At 41.5% G+C, this 23,289-nt stretch overlaps 3 protein-coding genes across 11 annotated transcripts in view; 2 read left to right on the forward strand and 1 right to left on the reverse strand.

Annotated features, from left to right (window-relative positions):
- The window catches only part of cep170aa (centrosomal protein 170Aa), a 66,379-nt gene extending 58,230 nt beyond the window's left edge, over positions 1 to 8,149 (forward strand). For 4 of the 9 annotated variants that reach the window (XM_037781613.1, XM_037781612.1, XM_037781614.1 and 1 more), the window contains 8 exons: positions 874 to 924; positions 2,529 to 2,802; positions 2,988 to 3,219; positions 3,612 to 3,779; positions 3,901 to 3,989; positions 4,118 to 4,211; positions 4,313 to 4,364; positions 5,332 to 8,149. In XM_037781613.1, coding sequence (XP_037637541.1) covers positions 874 to 924; positions 2,529 to 2,802; positions 2,988 to 3,219; positions 3,612 to 3,779; positions 3,901 to 3,989; positions 4,118 to 4,211; positions 4,313 to 4,364; positions 5,332 to 5,654 — 1,283 coding nt within the window. In that variant the 3' untranslated portion in view covers positions 5,655 to 8,149. The remainder of the gene's footprint in view (positions 1 to 873; positions 925 to 2,528; positions 2,803 to 2,987; positions 3,220 to 3,611; positions 3,780 to 3,900; positions 3,990 to 4,117; positions 4,212 to 4,312; positions 4,365 to 5,331) is intronic. The other 5 variants (XM_037781618.1, XM_037781615.1, XM_037781620.1 and 2 more) reach the window with 5 other exon arrangements.
- A 5,405-nt stretch (positions 8,150 to 13,554) lies between these two features.
- Positions 13,555 to 18,361, reverse strand: hint1 (histidine triad nucleotide binding protein 1). Its single transcript, XM_037783151.1, has 3 exons — positions 18,204 to 18,361; positions 14,117 to 14,221; positions 13,555 to 13,879 (listed from the first exon to the last, which is right to left on the reverse strand). The coding sequence occupies exons 1-3, from the start codon at positions 18,285 to 18,287 to the stop codon at positions 13,715 to 13,717; spliced, it is 354 nt and encodes a 117-aa protein (XP_037639079.1). The 5' UTR covers positions 18,288 to 18,361; the 3' UTR covers positions 13,555 to 13,714.
- A 200-nt stretch (positions 18,362 to 18,561) lies between these two features.
- On the forward strand, positions 18,562 to 21,749 carry lyrm7 (LYR motif containing 7). Its single transcript, XM_037783152.1, has 5 exons — positions 18,562 to 18,701; positions 19,042 to 19,114; positions 19,541 to 19,611; positions 21,041 to 21,122; positions 21,288 to 21,749. Exons 1-5 carry the CDS (start codon positions 18,684 to 18,686, stop codon positions 21,356 to 21,358), a joined length of 315 nt encoding a protein of 104 aa, XP_037639080.1. The 5' UTR covers positions 18,562 to 18,683; the 3' UTR covers positions 21,359 to 21,749.
- Positions 21,750 to 23,289: the final 1,540 nt, after the last annotated feature.

The raw sequence follows: 23,289 nt of genomic DNA on the forward strand, positions 1-23,289 counted from the left end.
ATAAATAATGCCTGACCGATATATTTGACTTCAGGACATCTCTGACTACATACATGCTGAAATCAAACATTTTTACTGTATTAATTTCATTATTTTCCAAAATAAAAGCCCCTAGAAGTGTATGATTCAACTTTTTCCCCCATGGTCTAGTGTTACAAAAGTTCACAAAAATTGCAATAAATCGTAATATCGAATTGCAATACTTGTAGAATCGCAATACTTTTAAAAAAACGATACACATCGAATCGGCACGCAAGTATTGTGATAGTATGGAATTGCGAGATAGGTGTATCGTCCCAGCCCTACCAAGGAACCCCTCAGAATCGTACCATTTGCACTCTTAGATGCCGTTGGAACTATTTGTATTCTTAAACTTTTCAACCTAAATACTTCAGATCTGTTTGTTAGTGATAAACAGAAACATTTCAATTTGAATCATGTTAACACCACTTTGTTCTTTACCCTGATATTCCAGGTGCTTTATAATCAGATGTCGCTTTAGCTTGGCCGGCTTCATGGCTTCGTTCGCTAGCTAGTTTGGGCTTTGTGTCACTCAAACGGTCCGTTGCACCCTGACTGAAGTGACTGATTCATGACAGATTGACGTGATGTGTCACAATCAGAGTTTCTATTGGTAAAGCTAACATGGATGGTAGTAATGGACACAGTATGCTTCTTTTATTGCCGCAAATGGTCCCCATCTGTAGATATGTACTTTATAATGATACAGCACAATGTTATAATTCATTCCTCCGGACCCCACTCTGAGAATCACCGGTCTACACCATTGCATACCTCATTATGTGTAAACATTTGTCTGTAAACATTTCCACTGTGTTGTGACCACCTTGTGCGTTGGTTGTCATCGTCCAGAGAGCTCTCAGCCCGAACCCGAGGGCGCTGATGCAGAGGAAGAGCTGATGGGTACTGTACCAGACCTGTAGAGCCTTGATTAGACAGTGTGTGTGTGTGTGTGTGTGTGTGTGTGTGTGTGTTTGTGTGTCAGACCTGGGTCACATCAATAGATCCGCTCTATTCTGTCAAAGTCCTTTGTTAAGGAACACACACACTTGGATCTTTTACATTTTACAGATTTCAATTTTGGAATACAATTCTAAATAAAGTTGAAAAAAGTAAGTAAAGTTGAAGTGCGATGACCCAGCTCTAGCATGTGTTGCCATGGTAACTCTGTGTGTGTGTGTGTGTGTCCCCCTGACATTCATCAAGTGATGCTGTGATGAAGACCCAAATGCTCTACTCACACTCTGTCAAAACCTTTTTCAACAATGGAGCTCAAACTGGAGCTAATGGTTTTGGAATAGTGCTCCACCTTGTGGACATTTGTATTCATGACACCTCGGCTTTGTCCCATTGTACCCTTGAGAGACTGATAGAGCATGGTGCTGTCTCATCATGGTGCAGCTCCATTAATGCAGCTGGTGTGTGAGACCATTTTGAAGCAGTTTAACATATCTATGGAGATATGTTGTACCTTGCATTTGTTGGCTGCCTGGAGCTTTTTGTATAAACTTGAGTGTTTTTGTTGCTGTTTCTGTTGTTTTCAGTGTGGTTTTAACATCATAAATAGACGTCAAATAACAACAACTTAACACACTAAGATACAAAAAAAAAAATCAAATGCTTTGCTTCACCAATCTTTATTATTCACAGCCCCCCCCCCCCCCATTTGTCAGTTCCAGAAGGATGTAAAGTAAACTGCAGAGAACAACATGTTATTGGAACATAAAGTTCATCTTTTTTATCTTTGTAAAATCAAGTTTATCTCAGGGCTGTCAATCGATTCAAATATTTAATCAATAATACAATAGAAACCCTCACAGGTACTGCATTTAGCATAAAAACATATGCTCAAATCATAACATGGCAAACTGCAGCCCAACAGGCAACAACAGCTGTCAGTGTGTCAGTGTGCTGACTTGACTATGACTTGCCCCAAACTGCATGTGATTATCATAAAGTGGGCATGTCTGTAAAGGGGAGACTCGTGGGTACCCAGAGAATCCATTTTCATTCACTGATCTGGAGGTCAGAGGTCAAGGGACCCTTTGAAAATGGCCATTCAACTTTTCCTCGCCAAAATTTAGCATAAGTTTGGAGCGTTATTTAACCTCCTTCACGACAAGCTAGTCAGTATCTTCACTCTAGCTTTGACAACCGCCAAAAATGATTTTTTTATGGACCCACATAATGTTTGTTTTCTTAAAAATCACAAGTTGCGTTAAAGAAATTTGTGGCGTTAAAATGAATTTGCATTTACGTGTTTGACGGCCCTAGTATATCTATATTTGTTTAAGTCCATGATCAAAAAGATCCACACTCCTCCATGATCTACTACTTGCACAATATTTGAATTTTGTCTGATGTAAGCAGGATCAGCTGGGGGCTGCCTCAGTAACAAAACCTCATGTTCACAAGCTCTTTTATTAACTTCATGAATAACACATATTGTAACGGAATAAAGTACAGTAATGCTGACTGAACATGTCGCCTTTCCAATACCTTCACAGTGTCCAGTAGCAGCAGGTGGAGACGTCTGCCGCCGGAGTACGGCTCCACCTCGGAGGAAGAGTTTGGCTCCAACCGGAATTCTCCGAAGCACGGAGGACGCTCCCACATGCGACCTCATCACCTCGCCCCGCATCGCAGCTCGAGGCTCGGCACCGCCGCGAGCCCAGGCTCCGCCGTGGTGACGGGTCCGGGTGGAGGGGCGATCAAACACCGCATGAAAGAGCAAGAGGAGTACATCAAGGACTGGACGGCTCACAGCGAGGAGATAGCCAGGTATTGAAGACTGATAAAAGAATTTCATCTTTCATGATCTATGTCATGTTTTAATATGACGCATGATTACGCTGATGTATTTCAAGTGTTCATTTTTCTGATAAGTTTGGTTATTGTGTGTGTACATGTTGCATGTGTTCACATAGATGTCTAAAGACCTCCTTCATCTGTCTGATGGTTAACAGGTTATTCCCATGTGTGCGCAGGATCAGCCAGGACCTGGCTAAGGACTTGGCCATCTTGGCCCGCGAGATCCACGACGTGGCCGGCGAGATCGACTCGGTCAGCTCATCCGGCACGGCGCCCAGCACCACCGTCAGCACCGCCGCCACCACCCCGGGATCGGCCATCGACACCCGGGAAGAGGTAGGCCCTGCACGTCCCACGCAGCCGGACATACAGGAGAGCATGAGAAAGGTGCCCGTTTCTCTTCTTCTATCGCCTTACACTGCTTCCATTGCGCCCTTCGCCATCCCTCCTGTGTTGCTTTGTGGCTTTCATCTGCTGTGAGAGGTTCTTCATTTATTCACACTCCCATCTGCTCCACTTTCATTCCTTTATTATTTTTGCCATTAGAGGATTTACTTATTTTAATACAATCGGATTAAATCTGACTTTTTTTGGCCGGACAATTAAAGCTTTAGAGCTGCTGAACTCTCTCTAAGAGAGTTCTTCATCCCTTCATTTCTCACACATCTCAACTTCACTCTATTAAACAAAGCTTGAATTACACTGTGAGAACATATCTTTAAGGTTTTTTTTCATTTTAATTCCCCCTCCCTTCTACATGTCTCCCTGCCTTTGCCCAGTTGGTGGATCGGGTGTTTGACGAGAGCCTCAACTTCAGGAAGATCCCGCCTGTGATTTCAACCAATAAGGCACCAGAGATCAACGGTAAGCCGGTGGAGCTCCGCCCCCGTGCCCCTGACAGCCTAGAGCCCCGAGCTCTGAGGAGACGCACCTGGAACCGAGAGGAGGTGAGAAGCATCGCAGAGCGCATGACATCAAAAATATACCAACATGCAGGCTTTCACAAGAACACATCAGTGATCACCTTCAGGTTGTTAACTTCTTTTCTTTTTCCCTCTGTGTATTCAGGCGGTGTTGGACAGCCTGCTGCTCCATTCAGTTTCTCAGCTGTCCACCAAGATCAGAACCTCTATCGACAAAACAGCAGGAAAAATCAGGTAATGATACTTCTGTTTACTTAGATTATACTATATAGTCAGGTAATGATTATCCCTCAGTGTGCCATTGTGTTGTTTTGTACAGCCACTGTGAATGAACTCATGTCCTGTTGTGATTTTTTCTCCAGGATATTGTTTAAAGATAAGAACAGGAACTGGGACGAAATTGAGAATAAGCTGCGATCGGAGAGTGACATACCACTCCTGAAAACCTCCAACAAGGTACGGAATACAGTCTGTCTGACCAATATTTGATAACAGGACATTTAAGTGCAGAGAATTATTGGGAGCTAATGGTTGTCTTTTTGTCCTCCTTTCTGCAGGAGATCTCCTCAATTCTGCTCGAACTGAAGAGAGTTGAGAAACAGCTTCAAGGTAAAGATACACACCTCCAGTATAATCACACTAGTACTAATAACTAGGGCTGTCAATCCATTCAAATATTTAATCAGATTAATCGCAAATGAATCTCACATTTTTTTATCTGTTCAAAATGTACGTTAAAGGGAGATTTGTCAAGTATTTAATCCTCTTATCAACATGGGAGTGGGCAAATATGCTGCTTTATGCAAATGTATGTATATATTTATTATCGGAAATCAATTAACAACACAAAACAATGACAGATATAGTCCAGAAACCCTCACAGGTACTGCATTTAGCATAAAACAATATGCTCCAATCATAACATGGCAAACTGCAGCCCAACAGGCAACAACAGCTGTCAGTGTGTAAAGTGGGCATGTCTGTAAAGGGGAGACTCGTGGGTACCCATAATAGAACCCATGATATATTATATGTAATATAAATGATCAAATTCTGATAAGATGATAAAATATGCATCCCACGAACGCTTTTTACTTCCCTCTCCTCTTTTATCGCTGGTCCTCCGGAGTTTTAATTCCTCTGATTCCCTCCCAGTCCCTCCCCCCAATCACATTTCAAAGTCCATCCACTATATTTATTAGAAGTAGCCAAGCGTCACTGCTGTTTGTGATCGTAGGTTTTAAATTACATACTTATTCCACATGTGTCAGTTGTGTCTAAACAGAGAGCGAGAGAGACGAGCGCACACACAAGCATACAGGTAGAGAGAGAGAGAGAGAGAGAGAGGGAGAGAGCTCTATACTAAACAGCAGAGGAACAGAATCGCTTGTTGACCGGCACGGAGAAATATGCTTCTGGTGTGAAGAGCCATGCTTCAGCTCGTGTAACGATTAACATAGCGCAGCACTTCTCGGCCTATGTGAACCCACCTTAAGAAAATAGGCTTTCAGGGCCTTTAATACAAACTAGCTGTGAATATACATTTACATTGATTCTCTCCTTGTTTCTGTCCCAGTGATCAATGTGATGGTAGACCCAGATGGGACTCTGGACGCCCTGGCCAGCCTCGGCCTGACCAGCCCCACCACCCCTACCAAGCCCCAAACCGCCAAAACGACTGCCACCAGCCCTGGGTCCGCGCCCCTAGCCAAAGAAGCTCTGCCGGAGATCCTCCCCGGGCCTGGAGGATCAGCAGCCTCCGCCAGGGTTCAAGCTTCCTCCGCCAGCACGGAGGAGACGGCCCGAGAGCCCGGCTTGAGTCTCGGGTTAGCGGGAGTCGGAGGACTGCCCTTCAACCGCATACGGCCGAGCGGAGAGGAAGCCATCGCACAGAAGTGAAAGTTTCCCCTGACGTCGATGTTATGTGAATAAAGTCTGGATTGGAGTGCAGGTGGCTGGTGGTCCAATATCCACAAGCAGGTGTCGAACAGTTGCCATCCTACTACCACCAGTCTAAGATTATGGGTATAATACATATAAACTCAATTTAGCTGACTTGGCCGGAAATGAAGTGCTTCAAACTGACCTAAACCCCGACTGATGCATCATGGATAAACCCCTGGAACGGAGTCATATTATGAGCTTTTCAACTTCAAGCTGTTCATGCTTACTGGCCAACCTGACTTCCTGTCCTGATGGACTGAAGGTTGCTCTCTCAGTGGACACATCTCTGTGGTTGTACAGTCTCCTCCAGTCTTCTCCTCTTGCCTTCTCCACGTGTCTGGACCCTACCTACACTAAGGACATGCCTTAAAAACACATCCTCGATAGTAGCAGCCCTCTGTTCCCCCTCAAAGAATATACAGAACAACTTTTCATACAGTACTTTCAGACAAACAGAATGCATTGTAAAATAACACTTATGTTCTATTATAATACAGCACACTGCAGTGATTTATTAGCTCTTGTTCAGTACAAAGAATATTTCCGCAGCCTTAAGTAACCACCCTGACAAACCACGCAGTCATACAGACATGCCTGAAACTGCTCACAACTCTAACCGTCCATCGATGCGTCTCTGAAACTGACTCCGTTGAAAAAGGATCTGTAGTGCCTCCCCATCTCTTTCTCCGTCACCCATCATGTTTTACTCTTTCCCCTCCCTCTTTCTCTCCCCAGTAGTTGGAACAAAGTGTGTTACTCCCAGTAGCATGTACAGGACAGAGCTGAGAGATTTCTTCCTGCAAGTTGGTGTCTGTGTTGATCTTACTAATAACCGAATGGTAGTTTTACACAATAGTAACAGCATTTGGGAAACCAATGATCATTTTTCAGACACTTACCAAAGTTAACAAGTTTGTTTATATTTTCAAACAGTCGAGCCATCTTGAAATTCATCTGTTGTGCAAAAGCCGGAGAATCTGTATTTAAAATATGGCGGTTTATCTTATGTGTGGTAGTGGCTAGAAGGGAGCCCGCAAACTTAACGAGATCGTTAAGGTTGAGATAGGTTGTCTGGCAGCGATTTGCAGGCTCCATTCTAGACATAACCCTTATATGTCTCACCTTCTGCAGTTCACCCTCTTTCTCTGAATGTCAAGACCATTTTTCATTCAAAAAAAGCTTATTTATTATAATGAAACGTTAGTTTGAATCATTGCTGCCATACCTTTTTTGGCTAGTGCGACATGACCCGTGAGAATCAGTGCCCTTAGCTATTTGCTACTGTACATCCACTCAAGTGTCCTATGATTTCCAATTGGCTTTTTTTTTTCTACTTTTTCCAGTCACGGGTGATGTTTTTAAACTAGCAATGATGAGCAAAGAAAATAACTGTTTAAACTAAATATTTTCTAATATTTAGATACTGGTATTGTAGATATTGTAGACCTTTACTTTGTAATGCTTCGAACCGCCTCGCAATTCATTTCATTTTCTTTGTCTGTCACTCACCGGTTTGAGTACACACAAAACCTGAACATGGAAAAGCTGCTGGCATTAGTTTTAAAGATCACGTGTGACTTACATGGAGGCATTTTGTGCTTCGAAATGTGTCTCTGAGGAAGTTCAGTGAGTAGAAATGAACACACATTTGAAAGTAAGCTCCCCATCTACTTTAGGAGTTTTGTTTGTAAAGCGGCTTCATATCAGTGTATATAGGTGCGTTGTTCCATTTCTACCAGCGGGGGGGTCCAGCGTACTGATACTGTAATATTGCATACAGTATAGTTAACCTCTTTCTCATTGACTTTGCTGCTTTTCTAGTTACTTTATGGGGACTAACCATTTTGTGAATCTCTCCTCAGCTTCTAGTCAGTGTTCTTGAGGCAGTATATTAGTACTTAGAAACTCTTACAATAGTGAATTTAGGTACCAGAATACATGTTCATTTCCTTCTCGCTCTACTGTACTGTACAGTGTTTTTCAATGCCTCAAAGTGCCCATTTTGACTATAGAAGGGCATTGATTAAAAGAAAAGGACGTAGCTGTCGAAAAGATTTCTCTTATTTTGCACATCAGATTGTGGCGTTTTTCATACAGAAGCAGTGAAGAAGCGGTGGAAGGCCGCGTCAAATGTCAAGTGACTGCCTTGCCTCTCTGGAACTATTCTGTCTGTACAAACGAAACCTCAAATCGTAGTTTTGTTTTGTTTTTCCTTCTCCGTTTTATCAAAAGAAATGAAATTAGGGGACTGTGATTGCTAGGTACATGTTTATTTTTTAAATTCTACATGTGTCATCTGATCAGTGTTCTTTGTCATTTTTTGTAAAGAAGAAAAACACCATTTTATTTATTTTTTTTGTTTAATATTTGTGGATGTTTCATGCATTTTATATTTGTTCAACTATCTGCATTGTTTCTTACTGTTAATAAAAACAGAGCCATTCACTTTGTTTCTCTGTCTTCATTTGACTGGGTATTAAACTGGACTGACTTCAGATTATAATTTCTATGCGATTCTGCTTTTGGAAATTGTCTCTTTACAGCCGATGTCACCACCACTGACAGAAGGAACCCATATTTATTTATTCATTCCAAAACTGGACTTTCAGCAGGGACCTTTTAATCAAAGAAAAGGCAAAGGGATCATTCTATATTCAGATTGAATTTCCATAATTCTTACTGAATAAAAGTAGACCTGTCTAATCTCTCGACCATTAATCATGTCTCAACTGAAAATGCAAATGACTCAGCTTCCCCCCCTTTGTGATGTCTGAACTCTGTTAAGCATTTGCATGATTAAGTGTTTGGATCTTTTTAAACTGAGAAATACTAACCATAGACTGCACAGACTATTAATGTGGTATTACATATATAAGCACCAATGAACATATTCAAAGTACAGCGTCAGCTAAATGCTGTGCCTAATACAAAGGATCAAACTCTATAAATCGAGTGTCTACATGACACCTTGGCTAGCACGTGGGCTGGTCCAAGGCTTGCTCAGGCTGCCTTGGACCAGCCCCTAGTTCTGCTGCTATAGGCCTAGACTGCCAGGGGACTTCCTATGACACACTGAGCTCCTCTCTCCCTCTCTCCCTCTCCCTCTGTATATATTCATGTCCCATTAAAGCTGCAGTAGGCGAGATGGAGCAAATATTATTAGAAAAGGTAATTTTTTATAAAACGGTCACTATATCGTGACAGTAGTACATGAAACAGGTAATCTGAAAAAAAAATCATGTTCCTCTGTGTCCTCCGGTGCTCCTAATGGCATCTGCAAGATTTCACAGACCGGAGGAAAACAAGCAGTAAGAGCTGATCTGAGGTCTGCTGTCCATCTGCCGTCTATGAGAACCGGCTGTCAATCACTCACAAAGTCTGACCAAACGGTCAAACTAGGCAGCGCTGATCAAATATGAATCAATATTATGATACGTTAATGCCTATTTCTCTCCTCAAATGTTTTCATCTTGTAGTGCACGGTTTAGCTGTAAAATGAGAACGTTTGTGAGGCGGCAGCCATTGTGGAATCTGCTGAAGGAACGCCAAGTTACGGTCACATTACTGGAGCCCAGCCAATAGGAACGCACTCTCAATGAAATGACCTGTGATTGGTCAGAGTCTCCTGTCACGGGCTAGATTTTTTTAAAGCCTGAAAACAGAGCCATGAGGAGGAGCAGAAGTCTTGAATTACAGTATGCTGAAAGGTTATTGTGGAATTTTTGCCCAATGATGCCAAAAATATACTGCCTACTGCCACTCTAATGCATGGTATTAATGTCTTTATGTTTTCTCGTCTTGCAGGTATTCATGGATCGGGGTTCCTTCGGCTGCCGCATCTGCTGCCTGCTTGACACCCACTGCCACCATCATTATCAGCCTTATTATTGCTGCTACCATTACTGCTATTATTAGTAGCAGTAGTCATATTTCTATTATATTCTCTCTCTCTCTCTCTCTCAATTCAATTCAATTCAATATGCTTTATTGGCATGACTGTCAGGTGAACAATATTGCCAAAGCGTCAATTCAATAATAATAATAATAATAAAAAAAATAACAAAATAAAAACAAAAACATATATTTACACATAAATACAATTCATTAAGCAAATTACAATATATAGATATTTAAAAAGAACATGGAAATGGTAGAAAACAATACAGAAATAATTCAAGTTTGTTGTGTCAGTAAAACAAACAGATAAAAACAATTAATAACAATATATTGCAATATCAAATGTATATATATAAAAAAAACAAATAAAAACAAACAAACCATGAAGTAGAGGAGTAAATAAAAGGCAGAGTGTGAGTTCCATCTATTATGTGTTGTTGTGGTTGTCTCTCAGGCTGTGACTTGCACTGATATATCCTGCAGCTTCTATGCTGATGACACTATTTTCTCCAAGTAGATGTTGTATTTTATTTTGGTCAGAGAGGGAATCGAAATCTTGGAGTTTACATTTAATTTTTGTGAAGAATTTTTCCCTAATTTCGTCATATGTGCTACATTGAAGCAGGAAATGTTGCTCCGTCTCCACCTGTCTCTGTGGACAGAGCTGACACAGCCTGTCTTCTCTAGGCAGCCAGGTCTGCCTGTGTCGGCCAGTCTCTATGGCCAGGCTGTGATCACTGAGTCTGTACATAGTCAATGTCTTTCTCTGTTTCTGGTCAGTCACGGTGGTCAGATAGTCTGCCACTGTGTACTGTCTGTTTAGAGCCAAATAGCATTGAAGTTTGTGTTGACTTTTTGTGGTAGATTTGGTTGGTCCAGATAGTGTGAGGGCTATCCTCAGGCCTGGTGCTGTTAGAGGAGGTGAGCCTCAGGACCAGCTGGCTGAGGGGACTCCTCTCTATGTTCTCCTCTTGGTGATGGAGAGCTTTGTAATGGTAGGAGTTGGGGTCACTTGTTTTTAGGTGGTTGTAGAATTTGATGGCTCTTTTTTGTATCCTAATTAAAAGGGGAAATTGGCCTAATTCAGCTCGGCATCCATTGTTGGGGGTGTTCCTGTGGACTCTGAGAATTCTCTTGCAAATCTCAGCGTGTAGGGTTTCCATTGGGTGTTTGTCCCATTTATCAAAGTCTTGATTTGCAAGAGGACCCTACACTTCACTACCATACAGTAGAATTGGTTCAATTATAGAGTTGAATATTTTGAGCCAGATTCTTACAGGTATATCTATGTTTGAAGACTTTTTAATTGCATAGAAGGCCCTTCTTCCCTTGTCTCTGAGATCATCAATGGCCAGTTTGAAATTCCCTGTTGATGTTATGTTTAGTCCCAGATATGTGTAGCTGTGTGTCTGTTCTATATCAGTGGAGCCCAGTAAGAACCTGTTTGGCACCTGGGTCGTTTCTGGAAGACCATAACTCTAGTCTTTTCCAGGTTAACTGTAAGGGCCCAGGTCTGACAGAAGGTCTGCAGATGATCCAGTTGCTGTTGTAATGTCTCCCTAGATGGAGCTAGCAATATGAGGTCATCTGCAAAAAGTAGGCATTTAATTTCTGTGTCAGAGAGGGTGAGACCAGGGATATGGGATTGTTCTAGTGATTTTGCCAATTCATCAATATAAATGTTGAACAGGGTGGGGCTGAGACTGCAGCCCTGCTTCACCCCTCTACTTTGGGGGAAGAAATCGGTTTCCATATTGCCAATTTTCACAGCACATTTATTATTTGTATACATTGTTTTAATGATATCATAGGTTTTCCCTCCTGCACCTTTTTCAATTAATTTCAGGAACAGACCATTATGCCAAATTGAATCAAATGCTTTTTTGAAATCTACAAAACAAGAGAAAATGTTGTTCTTGTTTTGATGGACATGTTTATTAATGAGGGTGTGGAGGGTGTATATGTGGTCTGTAGTTCGATGTTGTGGTGTAAATCCAATCTGACTCTTGCTCAGGACATTATGTTCACTGAGGAAGTCTTGCAGTCGGCTGTTTAGGATGCTGCAGAATAACTTCCCCAGGTTGCTGCTGACACATATGCCTCTGTAATTGTTTGGGTCAAATTTATTTCCATTTTCAGCATTTCATTTAAAATTGCATCAGGACCACTGGCCTTCCTTGGTTGCAGGGCCTGGATCTTAGCCAGTAGCTCCTCTTCAGTAATGTGATAGTCTAAAGGGTTCTGATTGTCTTTAACGACTGATTCTAGGGTTTGGAGTTTGTTGAGGAGATCATTTTGGGCCGAATTCAGTGTGATTGTGCTGTACAGGTTTTCAAAGTGTTTTTTCCATATTTCACCATTTTGAATAGCCAGTTCTTCTTTGTGTGGTTTGCTGAAAGAGTGCCATTTTTTCCAGAAAGTATTTGAGTCACTGGACTCTTCCATTATATCCAATTGGTGCTGTGCATGTTGTTCCCTTTTAGTTCTGAGTGTTCTTCTGTATAATTTCAGTGTTTCCCAATATTGGAGGTGGAGCTCAGGATCATCAGGTTGTCTGTGTTTCCGATTAGATAAACTTCTGAGTGTTTTTCTCAGATGTTTGCAGTCTGTGTCAAACCACTTTTCATTGGCTGACTGTTTTGATCTGTGATGTTGAGACTGTTTCAGATTGGATAAATTTGCCACATTGTCAAATATGTTATTAATATCCTGTACAGCCTGATTCAGGCTGCCATTACTGTGGTGGTATGAGGTGGAAAGAAAATGGTCTAATTGAGATTGAATTGTTTGATGTGTGATTGCTTTCTGGTAGTTGTCGTTGCTTTTGTTTGTCCATCTATAAGGTTGTTTTGTATAGTTCAGTTTACTGGGTTTTGCTGCATGAGGGTCTGTTACTGTCTTTCAAATGTACAGTGTAATTTGACTATGATCAGATAAGGGTGTTAGGGGACTGACTGTGAATGCTCTCAGACAGAAGGGGTCTAGGTCTGTAATGCTATAATCCACTGTGCTATTGCCAAGAGGAGAGCTGTGTGTGTAGTGACCAAAGGAGTCTCCTCGAAGTCGACCATTGACGATGTACAGACCCAGTGTTCGACATAGCTGCAGGAGTCGGTGCCCACTTTTGTTGACAGTTTTGTCAAAGTTGTTCCTGTGGGGATGTGAAGGGAGGGAAATGCTGATTTGGTCAGGTATACGTTTGTCTCCCTGTGGGTTAATAAAATCTGGTTCTATACCTGTCCTGGCATTAAGGTCACCACAGATCAGTACACTTCCCTGGGCCTGGTAGTGATTGATCTCATCTTCAAGAATGGAGAAACAATTTTCATTATAATAAGGGGATTCTGATGTGGGGATATATGCTGCACACATGAATAGGTCTTTATCTGTGGCAATAACGTCTCTTTTTATTTTGAGCCAAATGAAAAATTCACCTTTTTTGATTAATTCGATTGAATGTAAAAGGTTTGCCTTGTACCAAATCAACATTCCTCCTGAATCCCTGCCCTGGGTTACCTGTTAAAGGGAATTTGTTTTCATTCCACTGTCACATAAGAATGCATGCGGGATCTCTTGTTGGGTCTCTAAATTATAGAGTACGGTCTAGACCTGCTCTATATGAAAAGCGTCTTGAGATAACTTCTGTTATGATTTAACGCTACATAATCAAAAATAAATTGAATGACAGTCAGTATCTCACTAATTGAAACTATTCTGCGAGACCTACAGCAGCAGTTCTGACGAGTCTCTTACTGCGGACACAGAAACTGTACGCAGACCCTCGATTCCCATCGTCAACTGCAGTGATTAGATTTAGTTCTGGCCTCCACTTATATGCTTGCAAAAGGCACCGAGGGATAAGTGAGCAGCGGTTTCATTGAGATCACAATTAAGTTTTCTTCACATCTTCAAAAAAAAAGTTTGGTTTGGTGAATTTAATATAAAGACAAACTCTCTATTGTTTTTGAGCGCTTTTTTATTATCGTTGATGAATTTCCACATTTTGTTTGACTTGCACTTCCTATGACAGACTGGTTTGGTCAAAATTGAACAGCACTGGTTGTCGGACAACAGACGTGAACACTGATGGCAGGACGATCTGTGCTGGGAGATGGAGTTTAGCCGGGGGGCCACTTCATACTGCGTCCACCCAGGACGTGGAGGTGGATGTGGTCGACCGTCTGGCCTCCGTTCTCCCCGTCATTGATGACAATCCTGAAGCCTTTAGACAGGCCCGCATCTTGAGCACACTTCTTCGCAACTATCATCAAGTGGCCCAACAACTAAGAGACAGACAGAGGGAGTTAATGAATGACACAGAAGTGAAAATACATACAGTACATGTATGTATAAGCATGAGTAGACAACCCCTGGCTTACAATACAGCGTTCAGAGACAGCAACAAGCGTTAAGTTGTGTAAAGGGTTCCATCTAGTGGTCACTGTTGTTGGACAGATCACTGAAAGGGGGAATAAGCCATGTTCCAGTCTATTATAAAAGCTACAGTAGGTCATACTTACTGCAGCATCGCTATCCTCCGCTTGTGACAGTCGAACAATTGGCTTTCTTGGGACGACGAGGATATGAGTGGGAGCTTGAGGATTGACATCACGGAAGGCCACACACTGAAATATAAAAAGAACGCATTAAGAAGAACTTTGCCTGTGCAGACAGCTGTGACATTGGTTTACCTGAGTGACCCGAAAAATTAGAAACATCTATATGTTACAATGCAATAAAGGCTATTGTGACTTCCACGTTAGTTTAGTCCATTTCAGCAAAGATGTTGCTAATATATTGTCCACCTCATCTACTGTACATATATGGAGATACTCTGCTGTTACAGCATCAGAATCAGCTTTATTGCCAAGTACATACATACAAGGAATTTGACTCCTTTTATGCATGTCTCTAAATGTACATACACAGAAATAGAAAAACTTAATAAAAAAATTAAATATATATATATATATATATATATATATATATATATATAAATAAAGCACCAATGACCAACAATAAGAAATGAAAAAACCCATCTATATACATAAAAAAAAACTGGAAAAACAAAGTTCGGAAACTTGTGTTTAGTCGATTATTTCTCTGTTGTTACAATGCTAATGACATTGTATTTTACATCGTTGGAAAGCCTGTTTATTTACCTTCACAATGATGTCCAACTTTTAAGGATCATGCATTTGTGGGATGAGCAGCACAGCTGATTATGTGGGTAGCGCCCAAGAAACATTTGCTAAAATGCTCTGCCAATGGTAAACAGTGTATTCTCATAAGGCTACCAGGAAGCCTGCAATGACTGCCCTTCACCGTCAGGCCCATTTGCGCTGGTGTCGACAACACAGACAATGGAACCTGAATATGTGGGGGAATGCAGGTTCTGTCTGCCAAAGTTGGATGGCAGGGTCAAAGTATGGAGACGACGTGGAGAACGCTATGCTGATTGTTGAACTGATGGAGTAACAGCTTTTGGTGGGGGCAGTGTCATGGTGTGGGGCGGCATCTCCCTCACTGGCAAAACAAGGCTTGTCATCATTGAAGGCCATCTCAATGCAGTGAGATATCAGGATGAGATTCTGCAGCCATTGGCGATCCCATATCTCCACAATCTGGCACCTAACTTCATCCTCCAAGATGACAACGTTCGCCCCCACAGAGCCAGGGTTATCACAGACTACCTCCACAATGTGGGAGTAGAGAGAATGGAACGGCCTGCCAAGAGTCCACACCTCAACCCAATTCCACACTTGTGGGATCAGCTTGGGCGTGCTGTAAGTGTTAGAGTGACCGACGGGTGCCTTCTCCAGACTGCATGTTTCAGCTCCTTCCACAGATGTTCAATAGGATTTAGATCAGGGCTCATAGAAGGCCACTTCAGAATAGTCCAATGTTTTGTTCTTAGCCATTCTTGGGTGTTTTTAGCTGTGTTTTGGGTCATTATCCTGTTTGAGGACCCATGACCTGCAACTGAGACCAAGCTTTCTGACACTGGGCAGCACATTTCGCTCCAGAATGCCTTGATAGTCTTGAGATTTCATTTTACCTGCACAGATTCAAGACACCCTGTGCCAGATGCAACAAAGCAGTCCCATAACATAACCGAGCCTCCTCCATGTTTCACATTAGGTACAGTGTTCTTTTCGTTGGATGCTTCATTTTTTGCGTCTGTGAACATAGAGCTGATGTGACTTGCCAAAAAGCTCCAGTTTTGTCTCATCTGTCCAAAAGACATTCTCCCAGAAGCTTTGTGGCTTGTCAATATGCATTTTGGCAAATTCCAGTCTCGCTTTTTATGATTTGGTGTCCTCCTTGGTCATCTTCCATTAAGTCCACTTTGGCTCAAACAGTGACGAATGGTGCGATCTGACACTGATGTACCTTGACCTTGGAGTTCACCTCTAATCTCTTTGGAAGTTGTTCTGGGGTCTTTGGTTACCATTCGTATTATCCGTCTCTTCGATTTGTCATCAATTTTCCTCTTGCGGCCACGTCCAGGGAGGTTGGCTACAGTCCCATGGACCTTAAACTTCTGAATAATATGTGCAACTGTAGTCACAGGAACGTCAAGCTGCTTGGAGATGGTCTTATAGCCTTTACCTTTAACATGAAGGTCTATAATGTTCTTTCTGATCTCCTGAGACAACTCTCTCCTTAGCTTTCTGTGGTCCATGTTCAGTGTGTGGTACACACCATGATACCAAACAGCACAGTGACTTCTTTTGACCCTTTAAATAGGCAGACTGACTGATTACAAGTTTGAAGACACCTGTGATGCCATTTACAGGACACACCTTAGTTTTATATGTCCCTATGGTCACATTATTTTCAATCTTTTCTAGGGGTACCATCATTTTTGTCCAGGCCAGTTTCATTAGTTTGTTTTTTAAAATGATTCTGTTGAACCACAATTCAAAAACAATATCTGATTTTCATTAGTTAATTTTCAGTGAATTTTTATTTATTATTACTTTTGTCAGTTTCAAGTTATTTCAGTGACCTTTGTGGGTTTTTCTTTCTTTAACGGAAGGGTACCAACAATTTTGCCTACGTGTGTAAGCAGAGGCGGGACCACATGCCAGCTATAAATCACTTAAATCACCACCGAACACAAAGCAGTGAAACCTGTTTCACAGACAGTGGTGTTGTTCGCTGTGAATCGTCTGCGTTATCTTCTGACTGGCTACGACAGGCTGCACTCTTAGAAGTAGAAGAGCCTCTAGGAACCGTTTGGGGTTCCTCACCATTGCCACTGTGTAGGAACCTTTTTAATTCAAAAAGGTTCCTCAGGAGAGGTTCCTCAAGGAACCCCTCAGAATGGTTCTTCAATGAACCACTTTGTGGGGATTGGGGTTCAATTTCAAACTCATTAAAATAATATATATATATATATATATATATATAAAATTTGTATTACTGATATTCATTGTTATTTATTATTAATATTAGGCCTATTATTGACATTGCACTATTTTCTCACAGATATTTATATTTAACCTGAATATAGTGAGTGATAATACATGCCATTCATTGAAACTGTGGCTGTGTATTGGCAAGAATCTGCCGATACGATACGTATCATGATACAGGGGTTACAATTCAATTTATTGCGATATATTGCGATACTGTAAATAAGGCGATATATATTGTGATTTTTTTAAATCTAATTTTAGGGAAACTGACAGTATAAAGAACACACCACCATATGCAGAAAATTGAGTAAAAAAGTTGACTTTTTTAAAGCAATCAGAACAGTGAGATCTGCATTTGCATTATCACAGTCCCTGTAACATCCAACGTTATAGCACTACTTTGAGAGGACACACACACACTGAGAGGGTGCATCTCTCTGCAAATGAAATAAAATGCTGACCGAGTTAATCGTTGTAGTTAAACTACAGTGTTTTTGAGAATCGATACAGAATCACAAAACAAAATATTGCAATTTTTTGTCAAAAACTGAGTATGAATAACAAAGGAACATTCATAGACATAGTAATAATAATAATAATAATATTAGTAGTAGTTGTCGTAGTAGTAATGTATAAATAATTTGTGTAAATTTATATTTAATATATATTCTTCACATTTTGAGGGTTTTCTATGTGTTAATAGTTCACACATGCTGATTTCATTATCCAAACCACAGCAACACTAACATGAATATTCAGTGTGTAGTGGCTCCACATTAACAGGATGTGCAGCAGTAGCAGCAGTGGATCTGGTGAGTACATATTAACAGGATGTGCAGTAGTAGCAGCAGTGGATCTGGTCTTATTGTCATATCGCCACAGCTTGGTAGGAAGCCAACTGGCTGCAGATGCCAAGTGACAGCAAATGCAACACGAGCAATGACTTAACTTATAAGATGCAGAACCGCAGCACAGAGGGTTGTGTTTTTGTTTTATTCTGTGCTAAACTACCTACACACAACACACGTGTCTAAAGATTCACTAAAGTACAGTAAAGGAGCAGTTTCTGCAGAGCTAGCGCAGAGCTAACGCAGAGCTAACGCAGAGCTAAACGTCACCTGCGAGCAGCAGCGGGACTTCTTGCACCTAAAGTGTGTTCATGAGTGGAAGTGTTTAATCATACCAGGTCGTCCTCGTGGACTAAGTCGGCAGGAATCTCTTTGCGTATGATTTTTCCAAATATTGTGTCTCCGCCCGTCTCAGCCATGTTGGTGCAGATGAGCCCCTGTCAGGTCTGGTCTAGTATGGTACTGGTCTGGTCTCTGGTAGTGTCTCAGTGTCTTCTTATAGCGCAGTGAAGTTACAGCGGACGCTCATTGGCTACAAAAACGCGTCACTGTAAAGTCTGCGCGGATTGGTCGTAAGTACTTCCTCCAAACCAAGGCCTATGGAAAGGAGGCTAGATTACGCGTCATCAACGCATCATATTTTAGGGGTTACACACATGCGCAGTAAAATCTGGTCTGCACTCGCCGAAATTGAGCCAATCGCAACGCAGGATCGCAGCTTCAGACACACTGCGCATGCGTTACACCCCCGACCCGTGACCAAGCCTCCTTCTACAGGCCGTGCTCCAAACCGGAAGTGAGCTAAAGAAGTCAAGATGGGGTCTCGTTTGAAGGTGAGGACGGGATATGATCATGCTTTATAAAAAATAACATCATTAAAACAATGTTTCTCTTTCGTTTCTTTAGCTGGTTTGATTATAAAAGCACATGATTACATATTGTAGGAAGTAGATCGCTAAAACGGCTGTAATTGTTAGTCTACAGCTGCTTCAGTTCAACAACTGTCAAGGTCCTGATGTTGCTAACAGCTGGATGTTTGTATAGATACAGGTCCTGATGTTGCTAACAGCTGGATGTTTGTATAGATGCAGATCCTGATGTTGCTAACAGCTGGATGTTTGTATAGATACAGGTCATGATGTTGCTAACAGCTGAGTGTTTGTATAAATGCAGGTCCTGAGCACGTTTAAAGCGCTCCACAGGACCCGGATGGCTGTATTCAAAGAGGATGACAGAGCACTGACAGGTGAGTTATGTTGGTTTGACTCCCAGCACAAGAACATCTTGGGCCAAATTTGTGTTGGGTGATGGGAGCCATTTATGTTTATTGTTGGCATGACATATTATTTTGTTTATGTTGCAGTATTATTTTGTACACTTGCTGGCACAGGGATTTGTATATGTAGGGGCATAGGTAGAGGGAGGGCATACAGTTCTCAACAGACCAGGAACGGAACAACACGATACAACTTGCAGGATTGGGAAAATGTACATTAAACCTCAATAAATAACAAACTAAACTGAATCTGTTGCATTGGGTCTGTGTATATCACTGCTACCTGTGTATTAATGGCAACTGGAAAAAAAGGACATTGAAAAAATTGCCATGACAGCTGATGTTTACCTCAACCGTAGATAACTTAATAATGCAACTTTCTTTTCACCCACAAAGCTGCAAGATTAAAGATCAACGAGGAGTTCCGGAAAAACAAAAATGAAACGTCAGAAGAAAACATTGAGAAGGTACATTGAAAGTGCAGCAGAATGTGACATTGTTTATATATAGATTGCATAAACTTCATCAGTTATGTATTTTAATTAGGGGTGTAAGAAAATATCGATACACATGAGTATGGCTTTATTATGTTTTGTGATACTGTATCGATTCTCCAAAACGCTGTATTAATTTTAATTTATAAATCCGACTGTTCTGTCTTTCAGAGGTTTTAGCAGTTTTAAAGCTAGAGTGATAGAACTGGTATCATATGAAACTAGAGAACCTAAATCCATCGGTACCAACCACGTCAAACTAGCTTGTCGCAAAGAGGGTTAAATAACGCTCCACAGTTAGACTGGCGAGGAAAAACTGGCATGGCCATTTTCAAAAGGGGTCCCTTGACCTCTAACCTCCAGATATGTGAATGAAAATGGCTGCAGAGTTTTGAATGCAGTATAAATTTGTCGTTTTTGCCAATTCTAAAATGTTGTATTTTAATAGTTCTGCATACTGGGGTCCCTAAACAGTCTTGGAATTACATAAATTGGTTATCACTGTAAAGCTGAGACTCTTGTGGATCCAATGAGCCCAACTGTATTCATGTGATGATGTGCTTTCCGCCTAGAGTTGGTGACCATTCTAACAAGCCTTTTTTGTAATAAAAAGATGGACTAGAGACTGGTTTTATATGTGCTTGCCCATGCTATATTGCTATAAGATATGAAAAGATAAATTATAGAGTAATATAGATCTTGAAAAAAAAATTGTGACAAGATATGTCCTACTCTGTAGAATACCAATATTTTTTGCAACTTTGTTGGACACATAACAGATGTGTTTTTTCCAGTTAAGCTGATCATCAATGATTACACCGAAGAACTTCACATGGGAAACATTCAAGCGCATTATTCTTCTAAATCCTCCAATTGAGTATCTGCAGATACAAAGTCCAATCCAACATTTTTTTATTGTATTTTTTCCTAGATAATTCAGCTACACAGTGACGGCTACAGTAAGCATACAGTAAAATAAACAAAATGATATAAAGCTGATGATAGCAGAATAGCTCTGCATTACAGGTTTCATTTGACGCTTTCCTAAAACAAAGAAAAACAGCAAAACAATGTCAGTGCGCTCTCAGACAGCGGCTTTGTCTCTCATGAGATGGTGCTGGATACTAGGATCTAGAATTTAATTGAAAAAAGAGAGTTGCACTATATTGGAGTGTCAGTGTGGATGTGCTGTGGCAAAGCATTGCAAAGGATTTAGAAAGCATCTCCAGTGTCATCAAATATACTGAAGTTCAGGTGCAGTTTTCGAGCAAAGCAGCACTTTAGCTTCATGTTTGACGTGCAAAAGATGCAAAACAAAGGGGGTGCTGCCATGTGCAAAGAGGGGCAATTTACATGTTTGTCTCGTAATCTGTCAGCGCTCATTACCCTTCTGCTTTTACAGATGATCAAAATGGGCTCAAGTGTGGAAGCTGTTCTTCGAGAGGCTACGATGCAAATGGAACATGTTGGAGATAAGACACTCCGTACGTTATTATATTTATCCTGTCATATTTCTAAAAATGTGATACCATGCTAGAAAGAAAAAAATGCAAGGAATACACAACAGAAGTCCTGACTTCTCTCAGACGTACCACATATTTTTAAACAATATGTACTTGCTACATTTATTTTCTCTCTTCCTCTCTCAGTGCTTCGACCCAGAGAGAGTCTTCTACTAGAAAACGTACCCTATTGTGACCAGCCCAGGAAAAAGTCATGACAGACCATCTGATTACATCTTTTTCATCGAAAAAAGAGACTCACTGTCATCCATTACTACTTGCCTGCATTTTAAAGGATTTAAACCAAAACAACATTTCAAGTTAATCAAAATCTCCTGGATGGAGAACATGTTAAACATCATCGCTGCATGGGGAAATGCCTTGTTTGGATTCACTGAAGATCTCCGCTGTTCTGCTTTCAGAAATCTTTGCTATGAACTGGATGCCGTAATTTATGTACAGTAGTTTGTCAAATGTAATTTAAATGTGTTTTCATTTCATTTGGGAGTTTTCTGCCTATTTTTCAGTATCTTTTGATTCAACAGAACTGGGGAAAATGTTACTTCGCTGCTACTGAGAAAAAAAAATTATTAAAGAGGAGTATTCTTAGACTGTCTCAGTTTTAAATTATTGTTCAAATTGCTAAAAATGATAGAGGGATCCAACATGATGGTGGTCAATGCTTAGTGCAAAAAAACACAACAGCTTCCCATTACCCTCCTCCACTCCTTGGCCGACTTTTTTCAGAGGCTGTAGCGAGCTCATTTTAGATCTAGAGCTACGGTACTGGTATCACATGAAACTAGAAAACCTAACAAATCCATCGGTACCATATCATGCTAGGATGTTGGGAAGATGGCTGATTAACAATGAAGTCACTCTAAATTTTGGCGATGAAAAACTGGTATGGTGAAACTCAAAGGGGTCCCTTGACCTCTGACCTCCAGATCAGTGAATGAAAATGGGTTCCATGGGTACCCACGGGTCTCCCCTTTACAGACATGACCACTTTATGATAATCACATGCAGTGTGCGACAAAATCCATGCAGTTTTTTCATGCAGTATAAATGATATTTTCGCCTATTTTACAACGGCGTGTTTGAATATTTCTGCATACTGGGGTCCCTAAACAGTGTTTGAATTACATAAATTGGGTACCACTGGCAAGCTGAGACTCGTGTGGATCCAATGAGCCCAACTGTATTCATGTGTGATGATGTTAGTCCTACAGTTATAAAACTTAAAACTAACTTCTTCAAAAATATTTTGGTTATATTTGTTGGAATTGAAATTCAGTACAACCCAACAGCAATCAATATATCAAATGCTTTGATAAAGAAAAAAAAAAAAAATCTGACGTCCGTCGCTGTCGCGGGACGATCATTTCATTCGGCCTGAATGAAATGGATGGGACCACCTGCCTGCCTGCGCACACTACCTGTGCACTCATTGCGCCTCACCGGAGTCTTCCACGACCTGCTAGCTTGACAGCTGTGAGTGCTAACAGTTGCCATGTTCGTTGTTAACATTACATCTCTAGTGATTATTTTGGGGGAGTGGCTTTGGAGGGAGGCCTTAAGGGACGGGCTGTCAGTGTTGCCAACTTGGCGACTTTCTCTCTCGATTCAGGGATTTTTGGAGCTAGTGCCAACCCCAAGTCCCTGATCGGCTCACCACTGGATATACCTACAGCCGGGTCATCAGTCTCCTCAAGACTCTGTGGCCTTCTTCCAGTGTGGTCCCGCCTCCGTGGTTGTCCTCCTGAGGGGTCCCGCCTCCATTGTTGTCCTCCTGAGGGGTTTCGCCTCCGTGGTCGTCCTCCTGAGGGGTTCCGCCTCCGTGGTTGTCCTCCTGAGGGGTCCTGCCCTCGTCGATGCCCACCGCTGAGGTCCTGCGTCCAGGCCGTCCGCCTGAGATTCCCTGCCCCGCCTCTGCTCTGCCCCCCGGCCGTCCGCCTGCTTCGCCCCTGGCCACTTGCTTGCCATCTTTCGTTGTTATTGTACGTCGGCGGCTGACTGTGTGGTTGTCTCTAATTTGTTTTTGTTAATACTTGTAGTCTGACTCACCGTAGACTGTGGCAATAAGCCGCCACGTACTGTATCTCACGCTGCACTCTCCTCCACTTCTGCTATCTGTGCTATCTATTTT

Source organism: Sebastes umbrosus, chromosome 10 (assembly GCF_015220745.1).
Source record: "Sebastes umbrosus isolate fSebUmb1 chromosome 10, fSebUmb1.pri, whole genome shotgun sequence".
Classification (NCBI taxonomy): Eukaryota; Metazoa; Chordata; class Actinopteri; order Perciformes; family Sebastidae; genus Sebastes; species Sebastes umbrosus.